The following is a 25,704-nucleotide window of genomic DNA, read 5'->3' as shown; positions in this document are numbered from 1 at the left end:
GGAAGTGACAATACGCTTGTCATGTGACACTATTCAGTCCACTTTTTCAGCCTATCCCTGTTAGGAATGTTGGTGTCGTAAACAAACCATTCGCTCGCTGGTCTGTCAGAGGAAAAGAGAGTCAACAGAAGTCTGGCACTGTTAAACAGTAAAAATTGCAAAAGCCTCACCTGTTCTCACTTATGTATTCATCGGTCGTTTAGACAGGGTCTTGCAATGTCAACACTGTTGGAAGTTTCTTTAACGTTACATCAAATTCTTTGATGACGTGTTTCTAAAATCCCATCATCTTTGCTTAGAAGGTTGTGGTATCGGCGCAACTTTTCTAGAGGTAAGTAGGAACTACCAGCGAGCTAGTGAACAGGGTGCCTAAACATAATGCTTCGTTTGTTTTCAACAGCATATGTGAGTGTCTATATGTGTGCATTATGATGAAATGGCAGCACCCGACCCAGTAACACTTGTTTGACCAAGCCCTCAACTTCAAGAGAAGCACAGGAGTTAAGTGGCTTATCGTTAGTAGCTTGATAGCTAACTAGCTTCCTTATATTACAAACAAGGATTTGTGGCGCTTCCTCATATTTATCAGCTGTCTGACTTTGATTAGATGGATTATTTTAGACAGATACTTAAGCATTTATGATGAAATGGCTTGACTTGTATAACAACTCATACCAACGTACCCACTCAAAGTGAGTAGCGTTAACAGAATTGTTGAAATGCATTTTAATTTAATACACTTTGTGCTCCTCAGGCAACAGACCGAGATGGCTGGAGTGAAAGAATATATACAAAACGTACGACAATGGTTGAGGATTGAGATTTGGAGGGAGGTGGTCCGCCAATACCCAGTCATATGTTTCCTTCTTATGTTTATGTTCCTGTCAACCATCATTTTGAATAGGTAAGGCCTGAATAGGTAATGTTATCTCAGTAAGGATTTAATAGTTGTTTCGCACATTATTGAGGAGTTTTACAGTATTGGTGTCATGCTACATAACCATTGCTCTGTAATTTCTCTATAAAGGTATTTGCATATCCTTATGGTATTCTGGTCATTTCTGGCTGGGGTGATCACATTCTATTGTTCTATCAGTCCGGAATACCTCCTGCCAAGCATTCTCTTCCATTTAAAACCAAAGAGCAAAGTAAGCATGCATTTTGACAGCATCAACATACAGCTATACAATTTGTGGGCAGTCTTAATGTGTGATTATTGTGAATGATGCTTTTCCAGCAAAATGAACAGCAGGAATTATTTCCATCTGGTCATAGCTGTGCCGTTTGTGGAAAAAGGAAGTGTAATCGCCACAGGTATACTTAGACCACCATGCATATGTAGTTCTTTTAATTTGGGTACTTTTGCAGTGTGTGGTCATACATAGATGAACAATAAAACGTTGTCTTTTGTCTTGAAGGCCAACTCTTCTCCTGGAAAACTATCAACCATGGTTGGACTTGAAGGTGCACTCGAAAGTGGATACCTCCATATCAGAGGTAGCTAACAAACTTTTTGGTAGTCCATGCATGGATATTATCCATAAAAAAAAACAATACTAAATGTAATCACTTCTTATATATTCCAGGTTTTGGAGTTGATTTTGGAGAACTTTGTGTATCCCTGGTACAGGTAATAGGCGTATTAAATTGGGATTTGGGGTTGGGCAGTGGAGACTTCCCAGTTGGCTGTGCAATGTGTTGTTTCTTTGTCTCAGGGATATTACAGATGATGAGGCCTGTGTCGATGAGTTAAGGATGATGCTTCGGTTTTTTGGTGCTGTGATTGTGAGACGAGCGCAAAAGGTAAAATTGTACAAGCTGTCATTTGATGCACTAACTTGTATTACGAAGAAGTCATAACTTTAGTATTGGCTGTTAAATATCCGCATTCTATTTTTCAATTTTGTGAGATATGTTAGGATCATGGACACTGTCAGTATAGCTTCCTTATGCTTTATCGCTTCTAATACAAGAACCTGTGCAATTATATGCCCTCATGGTAATTATTTGCTGATTTATATAATGTTTAATCACTGGTTCAATGTAGGTGGACTTCCCCTCACTTCTCACAGACAAAATGCTGAAAGCAGCCATGAAGCATGTTGAAATTGTGGCAAAAGCCTGGAATAAAGGTATTATTTACATCAAACATTGTTTATCGATTTTCCGGTTGGAACTGTTGCAGAAAATGTTAGTTTTGCCTAATTTGCTAACTGTGTGTGTGTGTGTGTAACAGTATCCCGAAGTCCTGAGCACTTGCAGCAGGCAGCCTTGGATGAGTATGGCCCAGATTTGCACATAGCATTACGCAGCCGCAAGGAGGAGCTGCTTTATCTCCGCAAACTCACAGAGATGCTGTTCCCTTACGTCATCCCACCAAAGGCACCAGAGTGCAGGTACTGTTCTACACAGTGCTCAGGAAACACCCAGGACATCTTAGACTAGTCTATGTGCCTCTGTGGAATATATATTTCCATATTGATGTATACTTTCTCACCACAAGCTTGTACATGAGTCTGTTAGAATAAAGGTTATAGTTATTATAAATGTTCAGAAACCTGCAGAATTCACAAGCATCTTCATCTCTTTTTCTGTTGGAACAGATCTCTTGCATACCTACTTCGGGAAGTAATGACCGGATCAGTTGTCCTCCCAACAATGGATTTCATGGCCGACCCTGTGAGTGATTTGAACTAGACTCCCTGTTTGTGTCAGCTTTGTGTTCAAAGTGACATTTGTAACTGTGTTATGACATGGAGCGATTCTTGGTTTTGATGGCCCTTTCACAATGTCTTCCATGCAGGATACTCTGAATCACATGGTGCTCATCTTTATTGATGATACTCCCGTAAGTAAAAAATAAACATTATATTAATTTAGCTAGCTGTAGGCATCAAAAGCATTTTTCACTCCTACAATTGCGATTGACACTAAGTTTGTCTTCTGATACTCACAGCCTGAAGAGGCATTAGAACCTCCATCTCCCTTGGTGCCGTTCCTCCAGAAGTATGCTGATCCCCGTGACAAGAAACCATCAGTAAAGGCTTTCATTTCATTTTGCTGCCCATTTCTCAGACATTGTTGTTTTGCGTTTAAGCTGACCCTAGCACTTATATGCAGTAGCAGTTTCTACATGCAGTAGCTATGACTTCACATGTTTACATGTGATGTGGTGTTCACATGTGATACGTAACAGGAAAAATTACTTTGAAGTTTCCCCTGTTTGGAGTTTATATAATGTTGACTATATATTTTGCAAATCACAAAGCTCTCTATGGTAGTCTTTTGTTAAGATTTTAACCGTTTGTGTTAAACATTCACAGGTATATGGTTGGTTCTTCTACCCAATGTGACTGACTGCAAAGTGACCCCTGACCTTTGACTGATCCTCTGACTCTGGGGCCTGTCTTCCTGTGTATAGGTGTTGAAGCTGGAGCTGAAGCAGATCCGTGAGCAGCAGGACCTGCTGTTCCGCTTCATGTGCTTCCTAAAGGCAGAGGGTGCTGTGCATGTGCTCCAGTTCTGCCTTGCCGTCGGTGAGTCAGCTGCCACGCTTGTGCAGTCTTAAAAATTAGGATCTCTTGTGGTTCGCGCTCAGAGCCACTGCGGTTTGGTCTGTCATATTTCATAATATCATATCAGCTGGAGTGGAGTGTTACACTTCAGGAAACAAATGGTGTGCCATCCAAAGAGGAACTAGATATCAGTTTTTAGCATATGAGTGCATGTTTTCGATACCATTTTAAATGATTCGACATGACCTGGAATCCATTTGTCAATGATGATTTAAAGCTACACATGATTTTGTTGTTTTGAGGCTGTTCTGTCTCAGTATGTGGTGTTATTTTAAATCATCATGGGGAGAAGTCTCGTGTGCTTTAACAGACAGAGATCCTAGTTAGTTTCACTGTTTAGTCAGGTTATGCAGCACTGCAATAGGAAGATGCTTGACTTGATTTACAATAAGAGTAGTCAAAAGAAGCAGCTTTTGTTGGATTTTCTTGTTTCTGCCAGAAGTTGAGCATTATCTGTCATCATTTTAGAGCTTGTTTAACAAGTCTCCCCTGATCACACTGGCACATCTTTTTTTCTTGTTGGTAGGCCCCTTTCCAAGGCCACAAGCATGATCTAACTTTACAACACCAAACACTTTTAAACGGCATTTTACACCACTCACAGGATTGCCACGGTCATGGAAAACCGGGAATAGTCATGGAATTGTAAAATTCCATTTTCCAGGCCTGAACAAATCATGTATTTCAGTTAAAGTTTTGGAAAAGTCATGACATTTAATTCAGTCGTACTAGGGACGTAGGTATGAGATGGCATACATGTTGCTTTCTTCATAGATGTAGAATGGTGGGGGGAAAAACTGAGAAAACACATTTTATCCAATCTCTTTTAAGTTACATTTCATAATTGTCCCCAACCTGTGGCAAGGTCATGGAAATGTCATTCATGGTCTTTGAGCAAGTCATGGGAAGGTTTTGAAATGTCAGTGAAAATGGGTGGGACACCTGCACTCAGTTGCTGAGCTCTGTTGCTTGTGTCAGCTCAGTCTGCCCATCATAATAGCATGATCCTTTATCCATCACCACTACTTACATAAACTCAGGTTGTCGGAATACAATCTGTATGTTTTTGCTTAATGACTTTGACCCTTTTCCCATAAAGCTTACATGTGGATTTCCCATAAAGCTTACACATGGATGATTATTGCGCAGTAGAAAAAAAAAAGCAGAGGCGCACTCAAGGGCTTGATTCTAATACAAATTTGTATTGAGAGCCGAGGTATTTTCAACAAGTCTACAGACAAAAAACTGGGAAACAAATGTTTCGGGCTTAGCCCTTTATCAATGTCTCCATTATGAAATGCGTCACGGGGCGTTCAGGTTTTTTATAGCCTCTGCTTTTTTTTTTTTCTACTGTACTCAACCTTTAGAGTTCACACACCAGGCAAAACATCACAAACTTAAGGCGCAGACGCCGACTCGCCATTGCTCCTGATTATTGCGCACACATCTCATTCAGTCCTGGTAGCAAGTTTCTTTGCAAACGTCGTCTTAAGTAGCTTTTTTATCAGTTCTGACATCTTTCACATTCCAGAGGAGTTCAACGATAAAATCCTGTGTCCTGACCTGAACAACGCAGAGATGGAACGCTTGCATGGAGAGGTGAAAAACATCTACGAAACGTACTGTCTGGATGAGAGCATTGACAAGATCCGCTTTGACCCTTTCATTGTCGAGGAAATCCGCAACAGTAAGTAAAGTGGCTGCTGCTGCATTGATGAGATTGCCAATGACTTTATTTTGAAACGCCTGAATTTTACATGTGATGCATCTGAAATTGTAGGACAGTGAAACTAAAGTGCTTAAAACAAATTGGCTTGAGTATATGAATGAAAGAGAATGTTGTGATTGGATGGCAAAAACCTGTTATATGAACCTGTTATATGGATTTACAACGTAAACGTTCTGAAGAGGCCCTGTTGGGAATTGGACAACATTTGGAATGTTGGAATGTCTAATTCACTTAAGGAGGAAATATTTCTGCAGTTCGCCTATGAAAGGCCAAACAAGCTGTAAATGGAGGAACAGTATCGCATTCATTGTGTAACGATCATCTCTTCATTTTTAACTTCCTGCAGAAGTCAGGCCACTGAGAGCAACATTAGCACACAAGACGTGCTTGTTGATAGCCTCACAAACTTCCTATGTTTTCATTGGTTGAGCAGTCAGCAAGCTGAACATTTTCCCACACAATTTCAGGCATGTGCTTGAACGATGTGCTAAAGCTCTCTCGAGGGGTAGTTGCGAGAGAATTTTCAGAAATATATATATATATATTTGAAAAGACTATTAGAAATAGCATATTTTAGCCACAATTGTAACAAAAGATAAAAATAGAATTGAATAAATGATATTATGGTTGTTAAATTATAGATAAAATTATGGTTGTTAGGGTGTTATGCTCTTTTGTAGTAATATGCTTGTGCTTCGATAGGCCTATTAGTGCACGTGCGCTGTTGCACGCAACGTTTGTATATTTCTACCACCTCCGGGGATAGTGGGGGTCGCAAGTCACTGTCACCGTTATTTTAGGGGTTGCGGCCTGAAAAGTTTGGAAACCCCTGCTCTATGGACAGTAAGCACCTGGTGAAGTGGTAAATCACAAATTGGCCGTCCAAATCCTCAGTATGAGTTTGGTAGATGCCACTTCATCAACACATGGCCCTATTCTCTTTGCCACTTGCACGGCATGTTTTTGGTAGACTTGGGTCGTGGTCTGGACTGGGCTTTGAACTAGTCCACAGTTTAAGTGATAAGGAACATTAGATTGTGACGGGACATTTTGACCGCTACATTAAAAAAAATGACATTCTTTAAAAAAAAAAATAGTTCTTCTGGTGAAATCTTTACTTTGAATTCCAACAGTCAAAATGACCATCTTGGTAGTTCTACTAGTTTTCAAATTCTTGGCAGTTCTAGTGTTAACAGTAGAGCATACATTTTGATCCTATACCTTTTGAGTAAGATGCAGATGTAATTATCTAGTAGAAAATACCCAGCTTCAGTAGTCAAGTTAAAGTTCATACTTTAAGACTGTCTATTAGTGTCTATTGACCTTATCTAACATCTCTCTGTCTCTTTCTCTGTCTATCTCTCTCTTCTTTCTGTCTATTCTGTTTTGTCTATTCTGTTTGTCTATACTGTCCCTCTCTCCCTCTACAGTTGCAATGGGTCCATGCCAAGGGGTGGTGAAACTGCAGACCATGCCTTGTCTGTTTGAGGCGTACGAGCACGTCCTGTCCCTCCTGGAGAACGTTTTCACCCCCATGTTCTGTCACAGTGATGTGGTGAGAATTCAAAAAAACAGTTCACATATGCTTTCAGAAGAATGGGAAGATGCTACACGATAAAAACAGCACATAGTACGGAATGTAATCAATCATAATGAAGAAGACACAGATATTGGATCAAGTGTCTCTTTAAAAATGGGGTTCAATCTGGTCGTGTTTGTAAATGAGATATTGATGTTCAGAGTTCAGTTGGGATTAAGCATCTGAAATTCCTTTCTTTATGTAAGACATGCGATTTCGTGTGACTTTTTTTAATCATTTCCTGGAACTAGAGCCTCCTGTAGAAATTGAGTATTTTTCAGGACAGAGTTTTATAATGCTAGTGTGACTGGCAAACATGTAATGGTTCCCATGAATATTAAGGAAAGTTTACATTTAAGCTTACAACTTTGTAGATGCCACTACATGCCAAGTACGTCATTGCACAGTGTAGTCAACCATGAATCAGCTTGTAGACCTCCTTAACTTTTTCATGTGAAATTGAGAATAAAACAAACGGCAAAGTAACCATAACAAGCTCATCTATCTCCAGGCTGTGACATATGAGAGAAAAGACTTTAGTCATCTTGAGAACAAGCAGACGTAAACTGTGCTCTCTGTGATTATGATTTCATATTGAGTGCCTCCCTCTCTGTCTCTACAGTACTTCAGACATTTGCTGTGTGGGGCTGAGTCTCCTACCAGAAGCACCAGGCTGAGCAGGTGTGTGTTCTCCACACTTCTATGTGAAACTCTATCCCTCTCTCTCTCTTTCTCTCTCTTGTATCTACAGTCCTCCGTATCAACATGCTTCTCTCCCTCACTAAATCCTTCATGCTCGCCCCATGCCAGAGACATGTCAAGAGTACATAAACACAGTTCCAGCTTGCATACAGACACATACTCTCATGAGTGCTCTGTCAGCTTTAACCCCAATCCATCTTCCTGTGTTGTCAAAATTCAGTTTTTTTCTTCTTCTTTCTGTTCCATATCACTGTTTGCACATTCTGCCTCCTCCCCTCGCGCCTGTCCCGTCTCCCCTGTGAAGAAGCTCTGTGCCGTGTAAAAGTGTCTAGCAGACACCTGAGTTCTCCCCCATGACAATGTCACTAAATCCAAGAAACAGACCCCAAATACAGCTAGGATTGTCTGTGGAAAAGACTGTAACTCCTTGATGTGCCTGTGATTTCAGGAATAGCATGAATTTCGATGACTTCAGGTAAGTTCAAGCATGGCGCTGACGTCTGCTGACGGTGCAGCTGCTGATCTCCCACTGCATGCTCACGCACGTAGAGGATGCTCGAATGCCATAGAGACAAAAAAAAAGAGAGAGAGAGAATGTTTCACGAATAGGCTTACGAAACCGAGACTCAAGGTGTTTAAGCTTCGTGTAGATTCAGTCTGTGTGTTACCCTCTGCCCTGAAGCCACCTTTCCATTTTGAACTGAGTTAACCACTTAATCTTGCTAATAGATTTTCAAGCATTGACTCCATTTTTAGAAGAGTGCCATTTAACTGTATGCTTTTCATCTGATGAAGGATCGTTTGCATGCATGGATGAAGTCCCCAGTTATATTAGTGGGGATATATGCATATAGTATGCACTTGAAAGACAAACTTGGTCAGCAGAGGTCAGTCAGTGCCAATTCCCATAATCCTCTGCTGCCTTACGGCTGGATTTGCCCCTTTTGCACCCCCCCCCCCCAATAAGTCCACAACGTCCGCATGCCATACATAGCCTTAGAGCCAGGCCTACAAAAGCCCGTCACGAGGGGGTGCAGGTCACCCAATGCTTGCCTGCTGCTGTCTCCTGCAAGTCCCTCCCCCTAAACCCCCCCCACCCCGCCCTCGAACGATCCCCTCGGGTTTCCTGTCCTCTCTCAGTACCCCCGCTGAAGTAAGTCTTGTGGTTTGGCTGCGTGTGTTTATGTCTGTGTGTGTGTAAATGGACTGCTTTTCCACTCCTCCGAGCACTCAAAGCGCTTTACAATGTCACATTCACCCATTCACACACACTCACACACCGATGGTGTAGGCTGCCATACAAGGTGCCAACCTGCACATTGGTGTGTGTGTGTGTGTGTGTGTGTGTGTGTGTGTGCCTGTGTGCGTTTGCTCGGCACAAACCACGGACCATAGTCCTGTGTTTGCAAATGTAAAAATGTCCGTTCTGGTTGTACATATCTCCTCTCCTCTTTACAGCTGTGTGTGTGTGTGTGTGTGTGTGTGTGTGTGTGTTTTGGGTGTGTCTGTTTATCTGTGTTTGTAGGACGGGAGTGATTCACCCTTTCCATTGCCGTGTTGGCCGTCATGTTTTTTTCTCAGCCAGCCAGGAGTGCATACTCATTCCCTCCTTTAGTGGGCGCTGTTGTTTAGGAGTTAAAACTCCTAGAGAGGCCTCTTCTCTTATTCAGTGCACAAAATAAAAAAAATGAAAAACAACCGGGACCACAAAAAATTGAATTGTCAAATGAATCAAGATAACTGTTTTTTCTCCCATGTGTGTCTTGTCTGTCTGCTTGTGTTTGTGTACAGGAACACCTCCAAACGTGGGGAATCCTTTGGAATCGGCCGCATCGGCAGCAAAATCAAAGGAGTCTTCAGAAGCACTACCTTAGAGGGAGCCATGCCTCCCAACTATGCCATGGTCGAAGGCATGGATGACCAGGTGCGATCCAACTGTCATTATTAAACACTGTGGTCTTCAATACATGCTCCTCCCTTAGTTTTATGCCTTAGTATTATGACCGCCGTGCTAGTGAAGTGGCTACTGCATACTAGCAAAGCTCTTTAACCACTACGCTACCACTGACCCCACACTGTTTTTTTACCTGGCTTTATTCCCACGTTTTCAGCCCAACAGAGGTTTTCCTAAATGAAATTGCAGTTAGTGAACAAGTTCATATTATTCAATTGGAATTTTCAGTCAAGAGAGTAGGACCTACACTATGCCTAAAACACGCATGCATGATCTGTGCTCAACTCTGGCAACGATGAAGCATTCTCCACCAACCTGTGAGCCTAGCTAGTCACGTCAGTAGCATGCTGAGGTCCTTTTCACTTGCTGATACAGTAACAGGAGAATCCTCCACTGCTATCCTGCTCCTCAGTGCCTTGATCAATAGTGGAGTGGTTATCGGGAGAGTCAGGAGAGTTCTCGGTGGGCAGGTGACTGTTTGGGGCCAGGCCCAAGCTGATAACTCTTGTAATTTCTTTGCTGTGCCCTCTGACAGCCTGCACTGTGCAACTCCTTTTGTTTTCAGGATGTTTATTATATCCATAACCATAAGTCTTTCTTTAGTGATTAGCATCAAAAATGCGCGCGTGTCGTAGATTTGTTTCAGTACTTTCTACCTGCTTTCCATAGATATTTAGGATATATATCAACTTCTTTCCTTTTGTGACCTAATCACTTCAATATTGACGTTCTATGCAGAGGGATAAGAAAGAGAGATAAGTGTTTAGCTATGTCACAAAACAATAGGTTTTGTCACTTATTCGGGTCTACTTAAAACATGCCCGCTCGGCACGGGCCCTTAGTTCCCCCGGGCCTGGGTGCGATTGTAACCTCTGCACTCCCTATAGTTACGCCAGTGGTTGGAAGGCGTTGTGGTAAATTTGCCATGGAATGGGTTGGCAAAGATGGGAGTGGAGATGGTGATGGTGACAGTATTTGGCAGATCCATGCTTTCAAGTGCCCCACAACATCTGAAAAACAGCAGGTAATATGAGCAGGACAACAGTAGTGTCAGTTTATATAAAAACAACACATGGCATAAAAAGGTGCCCATGAATCTCACAAAGAAGCTTACCTGTGAATTCTCTCAATGAGGAAAAATTCTGCTCAGTCTCTCAAGCTCTTCCAATAAATGTACTCAAACTAACAAAATGCTAACCAAAATAGTTCAACTCAATGGAGCCTTCAAAACCAACTTGCAAACTTTCTTTTCTTTGTGTAACAGTTGCAACATAGGATGAATTGTGTATTTCAAGATTACTCAACATTGGATGTGGGTGTTCCCTTGACTGTCTTCAAAACTTACCATCTCACACCTTTTTAATCCCAGTACGTTTTGTTACCTAGCATACAATACTGTGGTGTGTGTTTGTCAGTTTTTCATTCATTAATTCGATTTCAGATTCTTGGTAGGCCTCCAGAGAGCAGCTCAACTAACCCAATGTCCTGTAGTTCGCCAGAATGTGTAGGGTCTGACCCACCCATTGGCATTACTTCAGCAGTAGACATGTATCCTCTGGAAGTTCAGTGAGCTAATAAGGTGACCTTGAACTCTTTGACACCAGTTTGAACAGTAAGAGTATGTCTGTTAGACCAGCCTTTGAGGTCCGGTCATGTCAGACTTTGGGGTCATAGGGAGATATATGAGAAACATTTGGGGTCATAGGGAGATATATGAGAAACATTTGGGGTCATAGGGAGATATATGAGAAACACTGTGTTCGCCCACTATTCTCACTCTCTCACACACTCAGTCTCCTGTATTTGAACTCACATTTGAACTCATTTCAGCATATTCCCTTTTGACATTTCGTATGCGTTCGTCTCAGGTGGAGGAGGCCACAGTGGTTGTGGAGGATGACTCCCCAGCCGAGGTGGTGAGTACGCCGGGAATCCAACGCAACCTCTCGGCCTGGGCCATCTCCATTCCCTTTGTTGACCTCTTTGACGATGATGTCAAGAGGGAGAAGATCCCAGTTTTCTGCATCGACGTGGAACGCAACGACCGAAAGGAAGGTAAGTGTTCAATGGAGAGTGGTCTTCTCATCAGTGTGGGACAGGATGCATAGTGTTGGTAAAAATATTGTATACCAGATGAGATCCAGTCACAAAGAAGTACAAATCAAGATGCAAGGTTTTAATTGCTGTATACAGGAGAGAGGCACACCCGTAGCACAGCGTACTCCAGAATATGCATCTCTGACTTGACACAGAATCGTCCAGGGTTTAAGTACCCAACAGTAAAGAATAGATAATCATACAGTGACTGTGGCAAAACCAGGAGACATTCAGTCTACCTTAATCAATGACGAAAATGACTGTTGACGCAGTAAACCATATATTGGAATATTGGACATAATGTTCTATTCCACTTTCTCTCAATAGGCAGAGAGGGTTCAAGCGGAGCTAGTAATAAGAAAGCTAGTAATCAAGGATCTTTGGTATAGGTACATCTAAAACAAAAAACTAGCCTGACGCAAGGTTGCCGTAGCTGGAGACATAATCAGGTTTTAAAATTACTGGCAGATTTGCTTGAGTACAAGAGTTGACAAGAGTTGAGATTAATTCTATGCCCGTAAATGACAGGGGCTGCAGAATTTTGTTAATAAAAGAAATGCAAGAAAATGGGGCACATTATATTGTTGTGACTGCTTTGAGTTCAGATGTGGTGTTGTATTCGGAGAGTGAGCACATTGTTTACTTTATCGAGCTGACTATTCCCTTTTGAAGACGTGATTGAGGAAGCCTTTGAAAAAAGACATCAAAGTATGCAGAACTGGTAGCAGAGGTGAGAGAGCGAGGCTGCCAAGCCCTCACAAGACCAGTGGAGATAGACGCTAGAGGCTTTGGAGCAAAGTCAACCACAACCCTTCTGCTAGACTTTGGTTTTCGAGAACAGTCACTGAAAGGAGTTGTAACAGTTATTGGAGGCTGCTGAAAAAGCTAGCCAATGGCTGAGGTGCTCACAGACTAATTGGGGTCATGTTGTAGCCTGAATTGACTTTGTTGTTTTGTAGTTGTAGTAATTGTAGTTGTTGGTCCCCTTATCGAAGGCTTGCATGTTGTTTGGGTATGTTGCTCATCATAAAGCAGCCAGACCAACGGATACCTTGTCTTAACTGAATTACTGAAGCTAGGTGTGGGCCTGGTTAGTACTTGGATGGGAGACCTCCTTGGAAAACTAGGTTGCTGCTGGAAGTGGTGTTGGTGGGTGGCCAGTAGGTGGCACTCTTCCCTCTGACCAAAAAGATCAATCGCAATGCCCCAGTGCAGTGACGGGGACATTGTACTGAAGGAGATGCCATCCTTCGGATGAGACGTTAAACCGGGTCATTAAAGATCCCATGGCACTTATCGTAAAGAGTAGGGGGTTCCCCGGTGTCCTGGCTAAATTCCCAACCTGGCTCATTCAGTCTGGCCCCCTAATCATCCCCCACTGTAATTGGCTAATTCACTCCCTCGCTCTCCCCCTGAAGCTGGTGTGTGGTGAGCGTTCTGGCGCATCATGGCTGCCGTGCATCACCCAGGTGGCTGCTACACATTGGTGGTGGTTAGTGAGGTTCCCATTTTCCATGTGAAGCACTTTGAGTGTTGAGAGAAGCGCTATATACATGTAATGTGTTGTTGTTGTAAACGACGGCTACAAAAGGATCATAAACAGCCACAGGTAAGAAGAGGAATGACTGAAGAAGTTATGATATTGTATGGTATGTTGACATGTTGCTGATTGGATCATAAACGGCCACAGCAACAAAGAGGAATGACTAAAGAACTTGTAGGTAATGGTTGGTATTTATAGGGGCCTGCAACAAGGGCTTGCGGTGTGTAGGGTTATGTTGCTGATCGGATCATAAATGGCCACAGCAACAAAGAGGAATGACCAAGGAATTTGCTGGTAATTGTTGGTGCCTCCATCAAGGTTTTTTTTTGTACATGTTGCTGATCGGATCATAAACGGTCACAGCAATGAAGAGGACCAAATCATTTGGTATTTGTTGGGTCTGGGACACCAGATACCACTGTTGAGCTTTCTGAAGGTGTCTTGGGCCTAATTCAATGAAACGCCTATGATGGAAGGTGTCTGCTTGATAACCCCAGTGACGGCTGTTCTGTTGGTGTATATTTGAAATTTTGAGCTATTGGATTTTTTATTTCCATGAGTTGTAAGCCCTATTTATCAAGATTAAAACAGGAAAAGGCTTGAAATATTTCACTGTATGTGTAATGAATCTAGAATACATGAAAGATTGACTTTTTGGAATAAATTATGGGAAAAACTTTTCGACGATATTCAAATTTGTTTAGATGCACATGTATGTCTCATTGTTAACTCTCAGATGACTTAAAAGTGAATGTTTTTGTTGGTGCTTGCTTAAATTTCACGAGCATTGAGGAAAAATATCAGTGACTGTTTTTCCCTGATTTTAGTGGGACATGAGAAGGAAACCTGGGTAGTCTACAGAAGATATCTTGAATTCTATAGCCTTGAGTCCAAACTCACAGAGTTCCATGGTACGTTATTTATTGAATCAAGTTTATCTTTTCTATACGGTGTCCATCTTTGGTACAATGGAGGTTAAAAACTGGAATTTCTGACCTTGATTTTCTTTTTCCAGGATCCTTTCCAGATGCTCAGCTCCCCTCTAAAAGGATTATAGGACCAAAGAATGTTGAATTCCTCACCTCTAAGAGGGTAGAATTTGAAGAGTATCTTCAGGTGCATAGTCCCTGTTAAAGCATAAGTAGTAACCAGGAAACAAAAAATATATGTCTACCCAATAATGGATGGATTGAGATACTGAAACATTTGCCCTCACGTTTCTGTTTTATACCATCACAGAAACTCCTTCAGCATCCAGACCTGAGCAACAGTCAGCTGCTGGCAGACTTCCTGTCACCACACAGCATGGAGTCACAGTTTCTGGACAAAATGCTCCCAGATGTCAACCTTGGTATGAATCAGAACCTTAGACAAGACGCTCTTCATTTATTGGCTTGTTTAAAAGTGTCACCACTGTGTCTTTGTTTTTGTGTACAGCCATTATTGACAAAGAACACTGTACAATTGCATTTGGGAGGTCTAGTTTAGTTAGAAATGTTTTTAATCATTCTAAAGTAAGACTTCATTAACCTAGAGCCAGAAGTACAAGCACCTTTCAACAGCGGTACATTGAAAAACACTTTTGAGCAATGAGAAGAACATTCAATTGACACATGTATTACGTCAGCTTTAATGTAATATGATGTTGGTCTCCTATTTCAGTCATTCTGTTTTTTTTGTCATTCTGCTGAAACAACTGCTGAACATTGTGGCCATAGAACAACTTTTTCAGCTCTGAAGACTTACTGATATCTAATAGTAAAGGATTTACAATATACTGCACTAGAAGCAAAACTGTTTTGTATACCAAAAAAAAAAAAAAAATATGTAAATGTTCATCATAGGAAATAAATATTTATTTATTTCAGGGAAGATCTTCAAGTCTGTTCCAGGAAAGCTAATTAAAGAGGTAAGTTGCTTAACTGAACTGAGGACTTTAAACTCACTTTTACAAACTCAGTGGGCGGCCTTAAGCAGGGTGCAGACATCATCGGTGCAGTTTTGCTTGTCAGCTTTGTTGAGTCTATGCAGATAAGCACGTACAGTCGGAGCCACACTATGATTTTCGCTCCTTGTCAACACTGAGCTATTTGAGAAGATCAATACATACTATCACTTACACCGTGGCAGTCAGCGAAGTTTATTTAGACCTGTAGGAGTGTTTAAAGAGTTGTTGGTTTGTATAAGGCCATTTTGAGTGGTGCTTTTCCATTGAGGGCCCTATCATGACATTCTAAAGTGCATTGTCACTCGTCAAAAGTCTATTCAAATTTAGTAGGATGTCCAGTTCACATTGGGAGGGGTTTCGTTATCAAAAGTGGAGCGCATGGCGCAACAAGGTGTTCCTAGGTTTTTTAATCAGTCATATGGGTGTGTTTGGGGCGTAACATCATTTTAAACCAATGAGAATGACATCTGGCATTCCCTTTAACGGCGCAAAGTGCGATATGTCAAATAAATGCATCGGTATTTTGGCATTCAATGGCGCATTTGAAGGAGGCTGCTTGCGAGATCGTAGTCATTCTTAAACCATGCATTACTAAAACCTAGCATAGCCTTCACGTGTTTGCACTTGTCTATTATTTGAACTCATTGGCAAAGTGAAACTAACTTCACCAAGGTGTCAGTCAACGAAGACAGTTATATGCAGTTACTTTCAGTATTGACTTACAATGGGTTACCACCAAAAACATAGTGTACCACCGAAAACATAGGCTGGAAAAAGCAACACTTACCCTAATATTGCACAAATGACTGAATAAAACAACATTTATCCTGCAGAGGAGTTGCTTATATCTCGTGACAGTGCGTCTTCAGCTGTGCTCCATACATGTCTCTCGCCTCTCCCCTAATCACTTTTAACCATCATTACCAATTTGCAAATGATGGTGAATAACTACTCATCATGAGATTACAGTATTTCGTAATATCTTTATTCTAATTATGTTCCCCATTGTAATCGTGCAATTTGTAATGCTTTGCATGGACGTGCGCTGGTGTGCGTTCATGAATGATATGGTGCGTGCACCTGCCAATATGACTGTTGACATGCGCTCTTAAAATAGCATATGAACAACTCGCCATTGACTTCTGACCAGGTTTAGGTGGTGTATGATCAGGGATGGATTACTGCACGGGCCTACCGGGCCCAGGCCCAGGGGCCCAAGGGGTCAGGGGGCCCTGAAGCCCAAGCCTTTGCATGGAATCATTGCCTCAATATAAATAAATCCGGATGTAGGCTATGAATCTGATTGAATTTAGTATTGGCAAACCCCAAAATGCACCAGAATACAGGAAATCACATCAAACAACTTTTAAAAAAATTCTGGGGGAGGACCCCCAAACCCCCCCTCCCACATATACGACAATTAGTGGGGGGCCCCTTAATACATCTGGGCCCAGGGGCCCAAAAGTTCATAATCCGCCCATGTGTATGATAGCGATTTTTAGACAACTAGGTTGTTAATTGCCACACCCCTGGTCGCAATGTTTAAAAAATAAAAGTGCAAAATACCGAATTAAGCTTTGCGCGGGTGAATAACGAGCTTTACGCCATGCGCTAGAGCCCAAAATACAGCCCTGAGTGGAGGAAATCCATTTGTGTTTACCATCCTTAGCTGTGCGCTGTAACCGTTCTTGGACAAGAGTCCAAATATTCTTGGACAAGACCTCCAAAAAGTCATAACCTTTTGAGTGCTACAGCACTAGTAATAACCTGTTTGTTTATCCCCTGTGCTGTCCTTACTCCCTGCCTTCACCACGACAGAAAGGCCAGAACTTGGAGCCCTTCATCCAGTCCTTCTTCAACTCGTGCGAGTCACCCAAACCCAAACCCAGCAAGCCCGAGCTCACCATTCTGAGCCCCACCTCAGAGAACGACAAGAAGGTGACTGCACGACACGTCGTCTGTCTCATACGCACCACCCACATTCTCTTGTTCACGCTCAGACTTGAGGTCTGCCGTCAGCCTGGGATTCCACAGACCCCCACCACCATCAGTGCTGATCCGAGTCGAGGGTATTTTTCCCCCATGTGGTCTGGAACGATTAGTCATCATGGCGGTGGGCTAAGTGCAGGACCGAAACCTTTTATTTCTTTAGAGATGAACGGGGCGGTAGCGTAGCGCTAAGGAGCTGGGCTAGCATGAGGTATCTGGAAAAGTTGGGGTGGTTTAAATTCCCATCTGTGTCCACCATTGTGGCCTTGAGCAAGGCACTTAGCCCCAAACTACCTTTGTAATAATTAACATAATGAGTTAGTTGGAATAAAAGCATCGGCCAAGTTAATAAGTAGGATGAAGGATGAAAACGGCAGCTGTGCAGATTGTGTAGACAATTGATGTGTGCTTGGCACAGATGATTATTAATAGTTTTATAGGTTTATAGGTCTTACCGACAATGTAGCTATCCTCCCGCCTCAGATGTCAAAGTTCTCAGGGTTTCAGATTGTCAGGAAACTGTCTTACTTCACACTTCTACTGCCACTCTAACCACCCGGCGTCAGTTTAAAGTCCACAACAATGTAGACGTCAGGGTTTACTGTGGGTGTTTCAGATGCTACAGTATACATAATATTTAGGATTTTATTTGGATCCCCATTAGCTGATGCAGAAAACATCAGAGAGTCCACACACAACATATAACAAACAAGAGGTAAACATACAAAACAACAGATATAAAAACAAACAAACAAAAGAAAGACTTTCTTTCTTCTTTTTCTTTCTTCAATTGATTTCACAATCATAGGTGTGGTTGAAAAGGATAATTGAGGATGTGCGTAATGTGATGAATATCTCAATGAGATTTGTTATGCACTGGTAAACATGATATGAATACATACAAAAGTGTTATCTTTAGTGAACTACCTCATAAACCAGTCCTCAGGTCAGGTCAAATAGAGTTGTTTCCTTTTTCTGAAACATTTTGAACCACACCCCTCAGAGACCTATCTTTCATCACTCTGAATAATCTTTGCTGGATTCTTACTGTATTGAGGCTGCACACTTCAGACAAGGACTGCAGGGTGAGATAGGATGAACTATGAGCATATTAGAGCACCACTTTAAAGGAGAATTCCAGCGCTTTTTCACATAGATCTCTGTTACTCTGTGTCACCGAGTACTATTGAGCTACAGTGCTACACTCTGGGGGCATAAACATGGGGGCTTATGAACATGCCCCAGAGTGTAGTACTGTAGCTGCCTGCCTAGCTGTTGGCTGCAGCAACTCAGCCTAAGTAGAACCGATTGTTTTCCTTTTTTTTCGTACCGACAGTACACAGTGACTTTGAGAAACAGAGATCTCCTTTAACAGAACCTCCTCCCATTAAAATCTCTTAATGAAAATGAGAAATGGATGTTTTGCAGGCTGAAGTGTAAACCATATACAGTACCCTTGATGCACTGCCACTATATAAACAAACAATGTGTTTTGTTTCTTTTAGCTAATTACTGATCTGTTCAAAAACAACGCAAACCTCTCAGACACTGTTGAAAAGAAGCACAACCAGAACTACTTCATGGAAGTCATGTCCTTGGAAGGAGTGTACGACTACATGATGTTTATGGGTAAGGACCACCCTATGAGCCTTGTCCTCTCCTTGTCCTTCCTGTGGCCCATTAACAATGTCATGTTGGGCCCCGGCCGTGGCGCGACTGGCTGGGGCACCTGCACCCTACGCCGGCGACCCGGGTTCGATTCCACGCCCTGTGCTCCTTTCCGGATCCCACCCCGACTCTCCCACTCGCTTCCTGTCATTCTTCACTGTCCTGTCATTAAAAGGCATAAAAAGGCCAAAAATATATACTTTAAAAAAAAAAAAAAACCCAATGACATGTTGATTTGTAACAGTACTTTAATCAGGGTTTTGAAGGTGTCTTATTTGTTGTGTACTACTGGCTGCAGTGCCCTGGTTAGGGACACCATCACTTGTAACGCAGGCTGCTGTGGACAGACAAAGTGTTTGTCTTCTAACTATTGATGTACTGCATATGTAGCAGGAAGGATCCACCGAGCGTGTAACTGAAGCAATACAATAGTTCAAATAGTTTTAGAAGACCAGTCTGTTTATGTTTTCTGGAACGTACGCACCACTACAACGTCTGGTGTAGCCAGTTCCATTGATCATAGTAGAAGGTAATTGTTGCTGCAGACGCTACTAAAACGGAACGCTTCAGTTACTTGCCCGATGTTGCCTCCCATAAGTCATTTTGGATAAAAGTGTCTGCTAAATGAATAAAACACTGTAAGTGCCATCCCACTTGGAAGACCTTTTCGAGGAATCTCACTTGGCTTCTCCAGCCTGAGGTTCAAGATATACACCCTTTCAACAATAAAAACAAAAACAATGCTTGAACGTTCTATTTGGTTCCCAATCTACTTCCTCTGCATTAAGATAACATATGGAATGTTAAAACGGAAGCCATCTGAAATCAACACAGGTGAGGCCAAGGGTCTCTCGAGTGGTTTTCCATATGCACACTGTTTTCGTGGATGCCTCTCTCGCAGGTCGAGTGGTTTTCCGTATGCCGGACTGGCTGCACCACGTGCTGTGTGGCGGACGCATCCTGCTCAAAAGGACCCTGGAGGCCTACATGGACCACTACCTGCAGTTTAAGCTGGACCAGATCCTGCAGGAGCACCGTCTGGTGTCTCTCATCACAATGCTAAGAGGTGTGTGTGTGTGTGTGTGTGTTTGTGTGTGTGTGTTTGTGTGTGTGTGTGTGTGTGTGTGTGTGTGTGTGTGTGTGTGTGTGTGTGCGTGCGTGCGTGTGTATATAAGTGTATTTCTTGCAATTGTGTGTGAAAACAGTCATTGCCCTGTGTGTGTGTGTCTGTGTGTGTTTGAGTTTGTCCCAAGGTTGCTTTGGAAATGAAGCCTATTCAGGAAACTAGATAACACAATGATTGCGATTAACATTGAAAACAGAGTTGCCTGTAAAGGCTGTTGATCATCGAGGTTGTTTTGCTTTTGTGTTTGCATCTGGCTACGTGCTGCTATGGAAACTATGCTATGTCATGTTGATTCCCTCTTAGAACACTGTGACGTACTGACCACATGCAGTCGGAGGAACTCTTTATGGCTCAAAATAGCCATGTGCTCTTTTCAGGGCTGCAGTGTTGTGAAATAAGAATTCCACTTGATAAAACTTGGTTGTAAATTGTATGAAATCTATCTGCTGCTCAACGAAAGAAGGTTGCACTGACCTTGCTATTTTGTGTAAGCTTTGTCCGGTAGTTTTGCCAACAATGAGAATGTTATGTGTCCAGCATGCGTGTGTGTCCTGTTCATAATAACAGTAATTGTTGTCTGACCACATGTAGACTGTAGAGGATATCCAGTAAATAAAACACATTCCTCAGAACTTCAAAATCATGCCCCCAGAGTGAAGCACTGTAGCTGTCAAGCTGCTCTGGCTGTTGGCTCCAACAGCTCGAGCTGAGTTGCACCATTTATTTTTAAAATAAAAATTTAAATTTAAATTATTTTATAAAGAGATGTGCTAAGCACTATCACCCATAGCTAGGTTCCTCTGTGATAACAGTCTCACAGACACACTGTTGGTCACGAGGCACGTTGTGCATCTAGAGCACATGACCACAATACCATCAAGAAAATTAAGTAGAACTGAGCTCTCGGACACACCTTAGTTTAAAGTCTGTATTTCATAAACGGGGTTATAATAAACAGTAGCCTTTTTTTGCTGAAAAATCATTTTGCTGAGTATTATTTAGGCAGTTTACTCACTTGACATTCTCAGCTGCCACTAACATAATGCTCAAAAACATGTTGACGCACTGAGTCACACACGAACGCGTAAATACGGCCAAACCCTCTGTGATTTGGGTTATATTATAGGGTTAGTGTCTGGTGTTGATGATTACCTTGGAGAACTAGGTGGTGGCCTGCTTCAGCAACTAACGACAACATTCTGTCGTCTGAACAGATGCCGTGTTCTGTGAGAATAATGAAGTCCGCTCCACCGAGGACAAACAGAAGAGAGCCAAACAGGCCTTTGAGGAAATGATGAATTACATCCCAGGTCAGTGCTAACATGTGATTTAAAAGATCTCACACTCCACTCTCACACACACACACACACACACACACTCACTCACAGCAAGTCTAACACTATGGTGTGGTTATCACAACCACACACACAGTTGTAGTTGACCTGATACTGATCTCAAACTGACTCTGCTGGTTTAGCATATTGAATGTTTCCATTTTGACAACAGGATCGGACAACAACAGTTCATAGGTGGAATCGAGTTAGTTGTGCTTTTGCAACATTTTGTACATTCTTGGCATTCCATATTGTTTTCGAAAATACAACCTAGTTATTTCACTACCAGAAAAAAAAAACACACATAATAATTATCCTACATACAATACAGAGGTATGTAGGATATTACAGTAATTAAAAAGAACTGCAGCTTATGACATTCATGTTGCATCTTTATGGATGGTAGGCCTACAGTTGAAATACAATCTAAACATCTAGCTTCTCCAGCGGCTTCTCCTTGCAACTCAAGGGCGCTCAGGCAACGTGGATGACTACATCACTGTTGTTCATCTGTCCATCCTCGAATGAAGCCCGCCCGGACGATTTGATTGGCCCGAACACACCTTGACCAGGCATATAAACTCAAATTTTGTGGGCAGGGTAGTTTCGAGCTTGCTTCCAGGTTATAAATAACACTTATCGTTGGGAAATAGCTGAGGAAACATCGCTGATATTGGTTGCAGACATCCTCCACCCTGATAAGCTGCAGAGAATAGATGTGCACTCTCAGGGGAGTTGGATGCAACTTGCAAGACCAAACGCTGCAAGTTTTGATAGCAGAGTGCAGGAAGAACTGATGTTGTGTATACTGTGTTCTGTTGTTTGAACCTTGTCTTGTAGTGGGCGCAATGTTGATGTTGATGATCCTGCTCAAAGCACTCGAACATCTATTTTTAATGTAACCAACAAGAATCTGCATAAATGTTTGTTTTCTCATCGAGGATGTGTCTGTGGCTATCTCTTCAAAGATTAGACACAAGGGGCAAAAGGTGAGGGGTATTGTAGTGCCCTCTGGCCAGTCCAGGGAAATACATTCTGGCCAGACTAACAGGATGCTTCATGCTCTTTCCTGAAGGTATTGATTTCCCTTTAGTGACAGGTGGGTAAAATATTAACTTTTCTGACCACTACGAATAAATAATTCTCCATCATGCAAATACGAAATCTCTCCAGTTCCAGTTAAATACAGACACATACAAGCCAGGGAGTTAGGTCTGTAAAAAACTGGCAATGCTTGGTTTGGTGTTGATCATAGTTTCAAATGAATAATAATATCAGCCGGTATACTCATTGCATTTGCCTTACAAAATAATAGGGTCAGTGTGTCTATCTGATGTCAACTTCTTACATGAACATACATGCATTTATTCATTTGGCAGACACTTTTATCCAAAGCGACTTAGAGCAGTAGATAATTTAAGCTGCAGTGCAATACAGTGCCCTTAACAAGAAATTACCACTTCATCTGTCAGTACTAGTACTACCGGATAGGAGGGCCTACATTATACGTACTAATCAAAGTGTAGGAGGAGGAGAAGGTGGTAGCATGAGGAGGGAAGAAAGGGAGGTGGAGGAGGGAACAGAGGGAAGTAGAGGAAGGAACAGAGGGAGGTGGAGGAGGGAAGAGAGGGAGGTGGAGAGGAGGGAAGAAAGGGAGGTGGACGAGGTGGAGGAGGGAACAGAGGGAAGTAGAGGAAGGAACAGAGGGAGGTGGAGAGGAGGGAGGTGGAGGAGGGAAGATCAACTATGACTCAGTCTGTGGATTGTAGAAAACAATAAAATTCATTCCGATGTCCTAAAATGGCCATGACTCCATGGAGATCATTGTAGACAACAATCCCTGGCTGTATGTTAAGTGACACACTCATTTCTGTCCTTAAAATGGGCCTTACTACACAGTCTTTTCCTTAACGACAGACCAAACTGCCATCATTGTTTTGACGTGGATTGCCCCAAGCTGTGTGGCAATTCAAAATAAAGTTGTGATAGTTGTTCTCATCTTGACAACTCAGCTCTATGTGATTTTAGATGTGGTGGTCAAGTGTATCGGCGAGGAAGCCCGGTATGATGGCATCTGTCTCCTGTTCGAAATGATGCAGCAGCCCCTTCTTAACAAGCAGGTTAGAGCATTGGGAGTGGACTATATGTCACGGAAGGCTGTTTCAGCCAGGACATTTATTTCTGGTGGCGTGCCAGCAACGGCATATCCTGTTTATGCCCAACTGTGCAACAGTTTATTCAACTTAAACATACGCATAAATCTTTCTGCATTTTAACATGCTCATTCACTAGGTAATAACACCCAACCGGGTCCGCAACACCCAATCACGGTCCATCAGAAATGTTTGTGCTGGCAGAAAAGCCTTCCAGGAAGTGCGTGGCATGTAGGCACGGGGAAACCACATTTGTTCATTTTTTCCTCGAGCTCCCGGAAATGAGTCATGTCCTCATGTTTCTTTGTCCCATCTGCATTGTGTGTGCCGTTTCCAGATGACCTACGCGCTGCTGGATATTGCCGTGCAGGAACTGTTCCCAGAACTGAGGAAAGGTAAATCCCTTTACCCAAACAAACATCATTCATCAAGACAAAGCAGCAGGGCTATCGTGGCTGTGGAGGCTCTGCAGAGCCGTTAACCTTGTATGCCTCCACCGTCTGAGGGGCGGAGGGCAGGGTATCTGTCTGTAAGCCACTGGCAAACAGTGGGTGGTTTTACGAGGCAGGCAATCAGAGGCCATTGTGGCAGATTCTATGAGAACATATATAAAAGGCCATCTTTCTTGTTATGCTAGTTGCAGGTTGGAAAGTCTGGTTTTCTGGATTTCTGGAAGCAATTGAAATACACCTCAAGATATTGTCACAGGCAGGGCCACTGCTACCATGACTGTGCTATGACCTACCTTTTCTTGCACAAACATGTTACTGCAGATATCGCTCCTAGGCAGAAGCAGCAGATGTTATTTAACTCATGGTAAACATGTGTTCAGCATGTAGGCGGGAAGGAAAATCATTGCAGATGTCATTTCCTTGTTGTTTTCCCGTGGAGCCCTTTGAGTCCAGAGTGTTTCATTCACCAAAGGTCAAAATCCCTGTGCACAGCTCTTCTTGCTCCAGGTGCTGATGGTGTGCAGTATAACTATTGAAAAGTCAAAGAGTAGTATACATTGCACACTGGAGGGTATATTTTGCTGACCTTATTTGGCGTGAACTGTTTCATTCACCATTTGCACATTCACACAAGCAATGTCTCATCCACAGACACAAAAGGAGAACCCCAGCACTAGTCCAAAGGTCTAAGGCCTCTTCTGGAACCCAGGCCATTGTCCTGTCCTCTGGGGAACAGAGGAGAACCGGAGAACCGAACACGCTCAAAAGGACCACGCAAGCTTGAAAGCATTCCATTGTACAAACAATAATGTTGAAATATAAATATATAAATCGATACAAAATAAAGAGAATATATTTATTAAACTGTAGTGTGCTGTCCACGTGATTGCATAGGCAGCCACTGATTCCACAGTGGTACTTGAGTCTGTTAGACTCAAAAGGCAGTTAGTACTTAGGAAAAGGTAAAAAACCAAAATCATTATTGATATTTGTTAATGTTAGCAGGAAAAGCTGTAGTTTTCACTTTTAAAAAGAGTGAGTGGATCATTAAACAAACCAGTCCTAAGCTGCACTGACATCATAGCAAAGAGCTTTTTCTAATTTACACAGACGCTAAAGCTGACAACGGCCAGACATAATTACGACAGAGCAATCACCCCAAATCAGTGAGTTGAAATGCAGTTAGTTTGATATGTCACTTGAATGGATTTCAAAATAAAGCACAGGGTGCTTCCCAATAGCAAGTCTAGTTTTGACCAGTAGTAGCGTTGAATAGGCCATCTTGCCAAAGAAGCCATACATACAGGACAGGCTGACATGAAAATGCCATGTTTCCAAGAGAGAGATGACTGAACTAGCTTCTGTAAAACATTTTTCTAATAAGAAATTACTCGTGATTATGAGATTGTAAAATATTAAGATTCTAATGCAGATACTGTGATTTTAAATAATTAAAATGTGAAGGCATCTAAATGCACTCTACACGCATTGGAAGTTCTAAATCCAGGTACACTGGAAGTGTTCCGCACTAGTGCGTTTGGACAGAAACCGACACATCAGCTTCCCCACTTCGCAGTAGTGCTAGAGATGTATTTCTGGATGTTTATTAATCGTTACCTTATTGTGGGGCAGCCGTGGCCTACTGGTTAGCACTTCGGACTTGTAACCGGAGTGTTGCCGGTTCGAACCCCGACCAGTAGGCACGGCTGAAGTGCCCTTGAGCAAGGCACCTAACCCCTCACTGCTCCCCGAGTGCTGCTGTTGTTGCAGGCAGCTCACTGCACCGGAATTAGTGTGTGCTTCACCTCACTGTGTGTTTACTGAGTAATTCACGGATTGGGATAAATGCAGAGAC

General features: G+C 42.4%; 1 protein-coding gene across 5 annotated transcripts; it reads left to right on the top strand.

Moving 5' to 3' along the window:
- The first annotated feature begins 86 nt into the window (after positions 1 to 86).
- LOC121711596 (sorting nexin-14-like) lies at positions 87 to 24,713 on the top strand. 5 transcript variants are annotated; one of them, XM_042095335.1, is made up of 30 exons: positions 87 to 331; positions 755 to 904; positions 1,028 to 1,148; positions 1,238 to 1,314; positions 1,419 to 1,497; positions 1,587 to 1,630; positions 1,716 to 1,803; positions 2,048 to 2,132; positions 2,237 to 2,396; positions 2,604 to 2,679; positions 2,804 to 2,848; positions 2,957 to 3,037; positions 3,422 to 3,536; positions 5,107 to 5,262; positions 6,735 to 6,859; positions 7,506 to 7,564; positions 8,034 to 8,060; positions 9,377 to 9,509; positions 11,408 to 11,594; positions 14,007 to 14,090; positions 14,195 to 14,295; positions 14,419 to 14,530; positions 15,048 to 15,088; positions 16,946 to 17,065; positions 18,622 to 18,745; positions 19,686 to 19,850; positions 21,125 to 21,220; positions 23,273 to 23,364; positions 23,735 to 23,789; positions 24,499 to 24,713. In XM_042095335.1, exons 2-30 carry the CDS (start codon positions 768 to 770, stop codon positions 24,537 to 24,539), a joined length of 2,826 nt encoding a protein of 941 aa, XP_041951269.1. In that variant the 5' UTR covers positions 87 to 331; positions 755 to 767; the 3' UTR covers positions 24,540 to 24,713. The 5 variants fall into 5 exon arrangements, with proteins under 5 accessions (XP_041951269.1, XP_041951271.1, XP_041951272.1 ...); XM_042095337.1 differs by having other exon boundaries at positions 23,735 to 23,792; positions 24,501 to 24,713; XM_042095336.1 differs by lacking the exon at positions 87 to 331 and adding an exon at positions 377 to 501.
- Positions 24,714 to 25,704: the final 991 nt, after the last annotated feature.

This window comes from Alosa sapidissima, chromosome 6 (genome assembly GCF_018492685.1).
Source record: "Alosa sapidissima isolate fAloSap1 chromosome 6, fAloSap1.pri, whole genome shotgun sequence".
In the NCBI taxonomy this organism is placed as follows: Eukaryota; Metazoa; Chordata; class Actinopteri; order Clupeiformes; family Clupeidae; genus Alosa; species Alosa sapidissima.
Note: the sequence above shows the minus strand (reverse complement) of the source record. Positions and strands in the feature narration are given on the sequence as shown.

Bases quoted from the DNA above. Each gene is read 5' to 3' on its own strand.
- LOC121711596 (XM_042095335.1), top strand. From the start codon at position 768: ATGGCTGGAGTGAAAGAATATATACAAAACGTACGACAATGGTTGAGG. The intron at 1,315-1,418 runs GTATACTTAGAC...TTTGTCTTGAAG, and splicing joins AGGAAGTGTAATCGCCACAG to GCCAACTCTTCTCCTGGAAA. The intron at 7,565-8,033 runs GTGTGTGTTCTC...CTGTGATTTCAG, and splicing joins AGAAGCACCAGGCTGAGCAG to GAATAGCATGAATTTCGATG.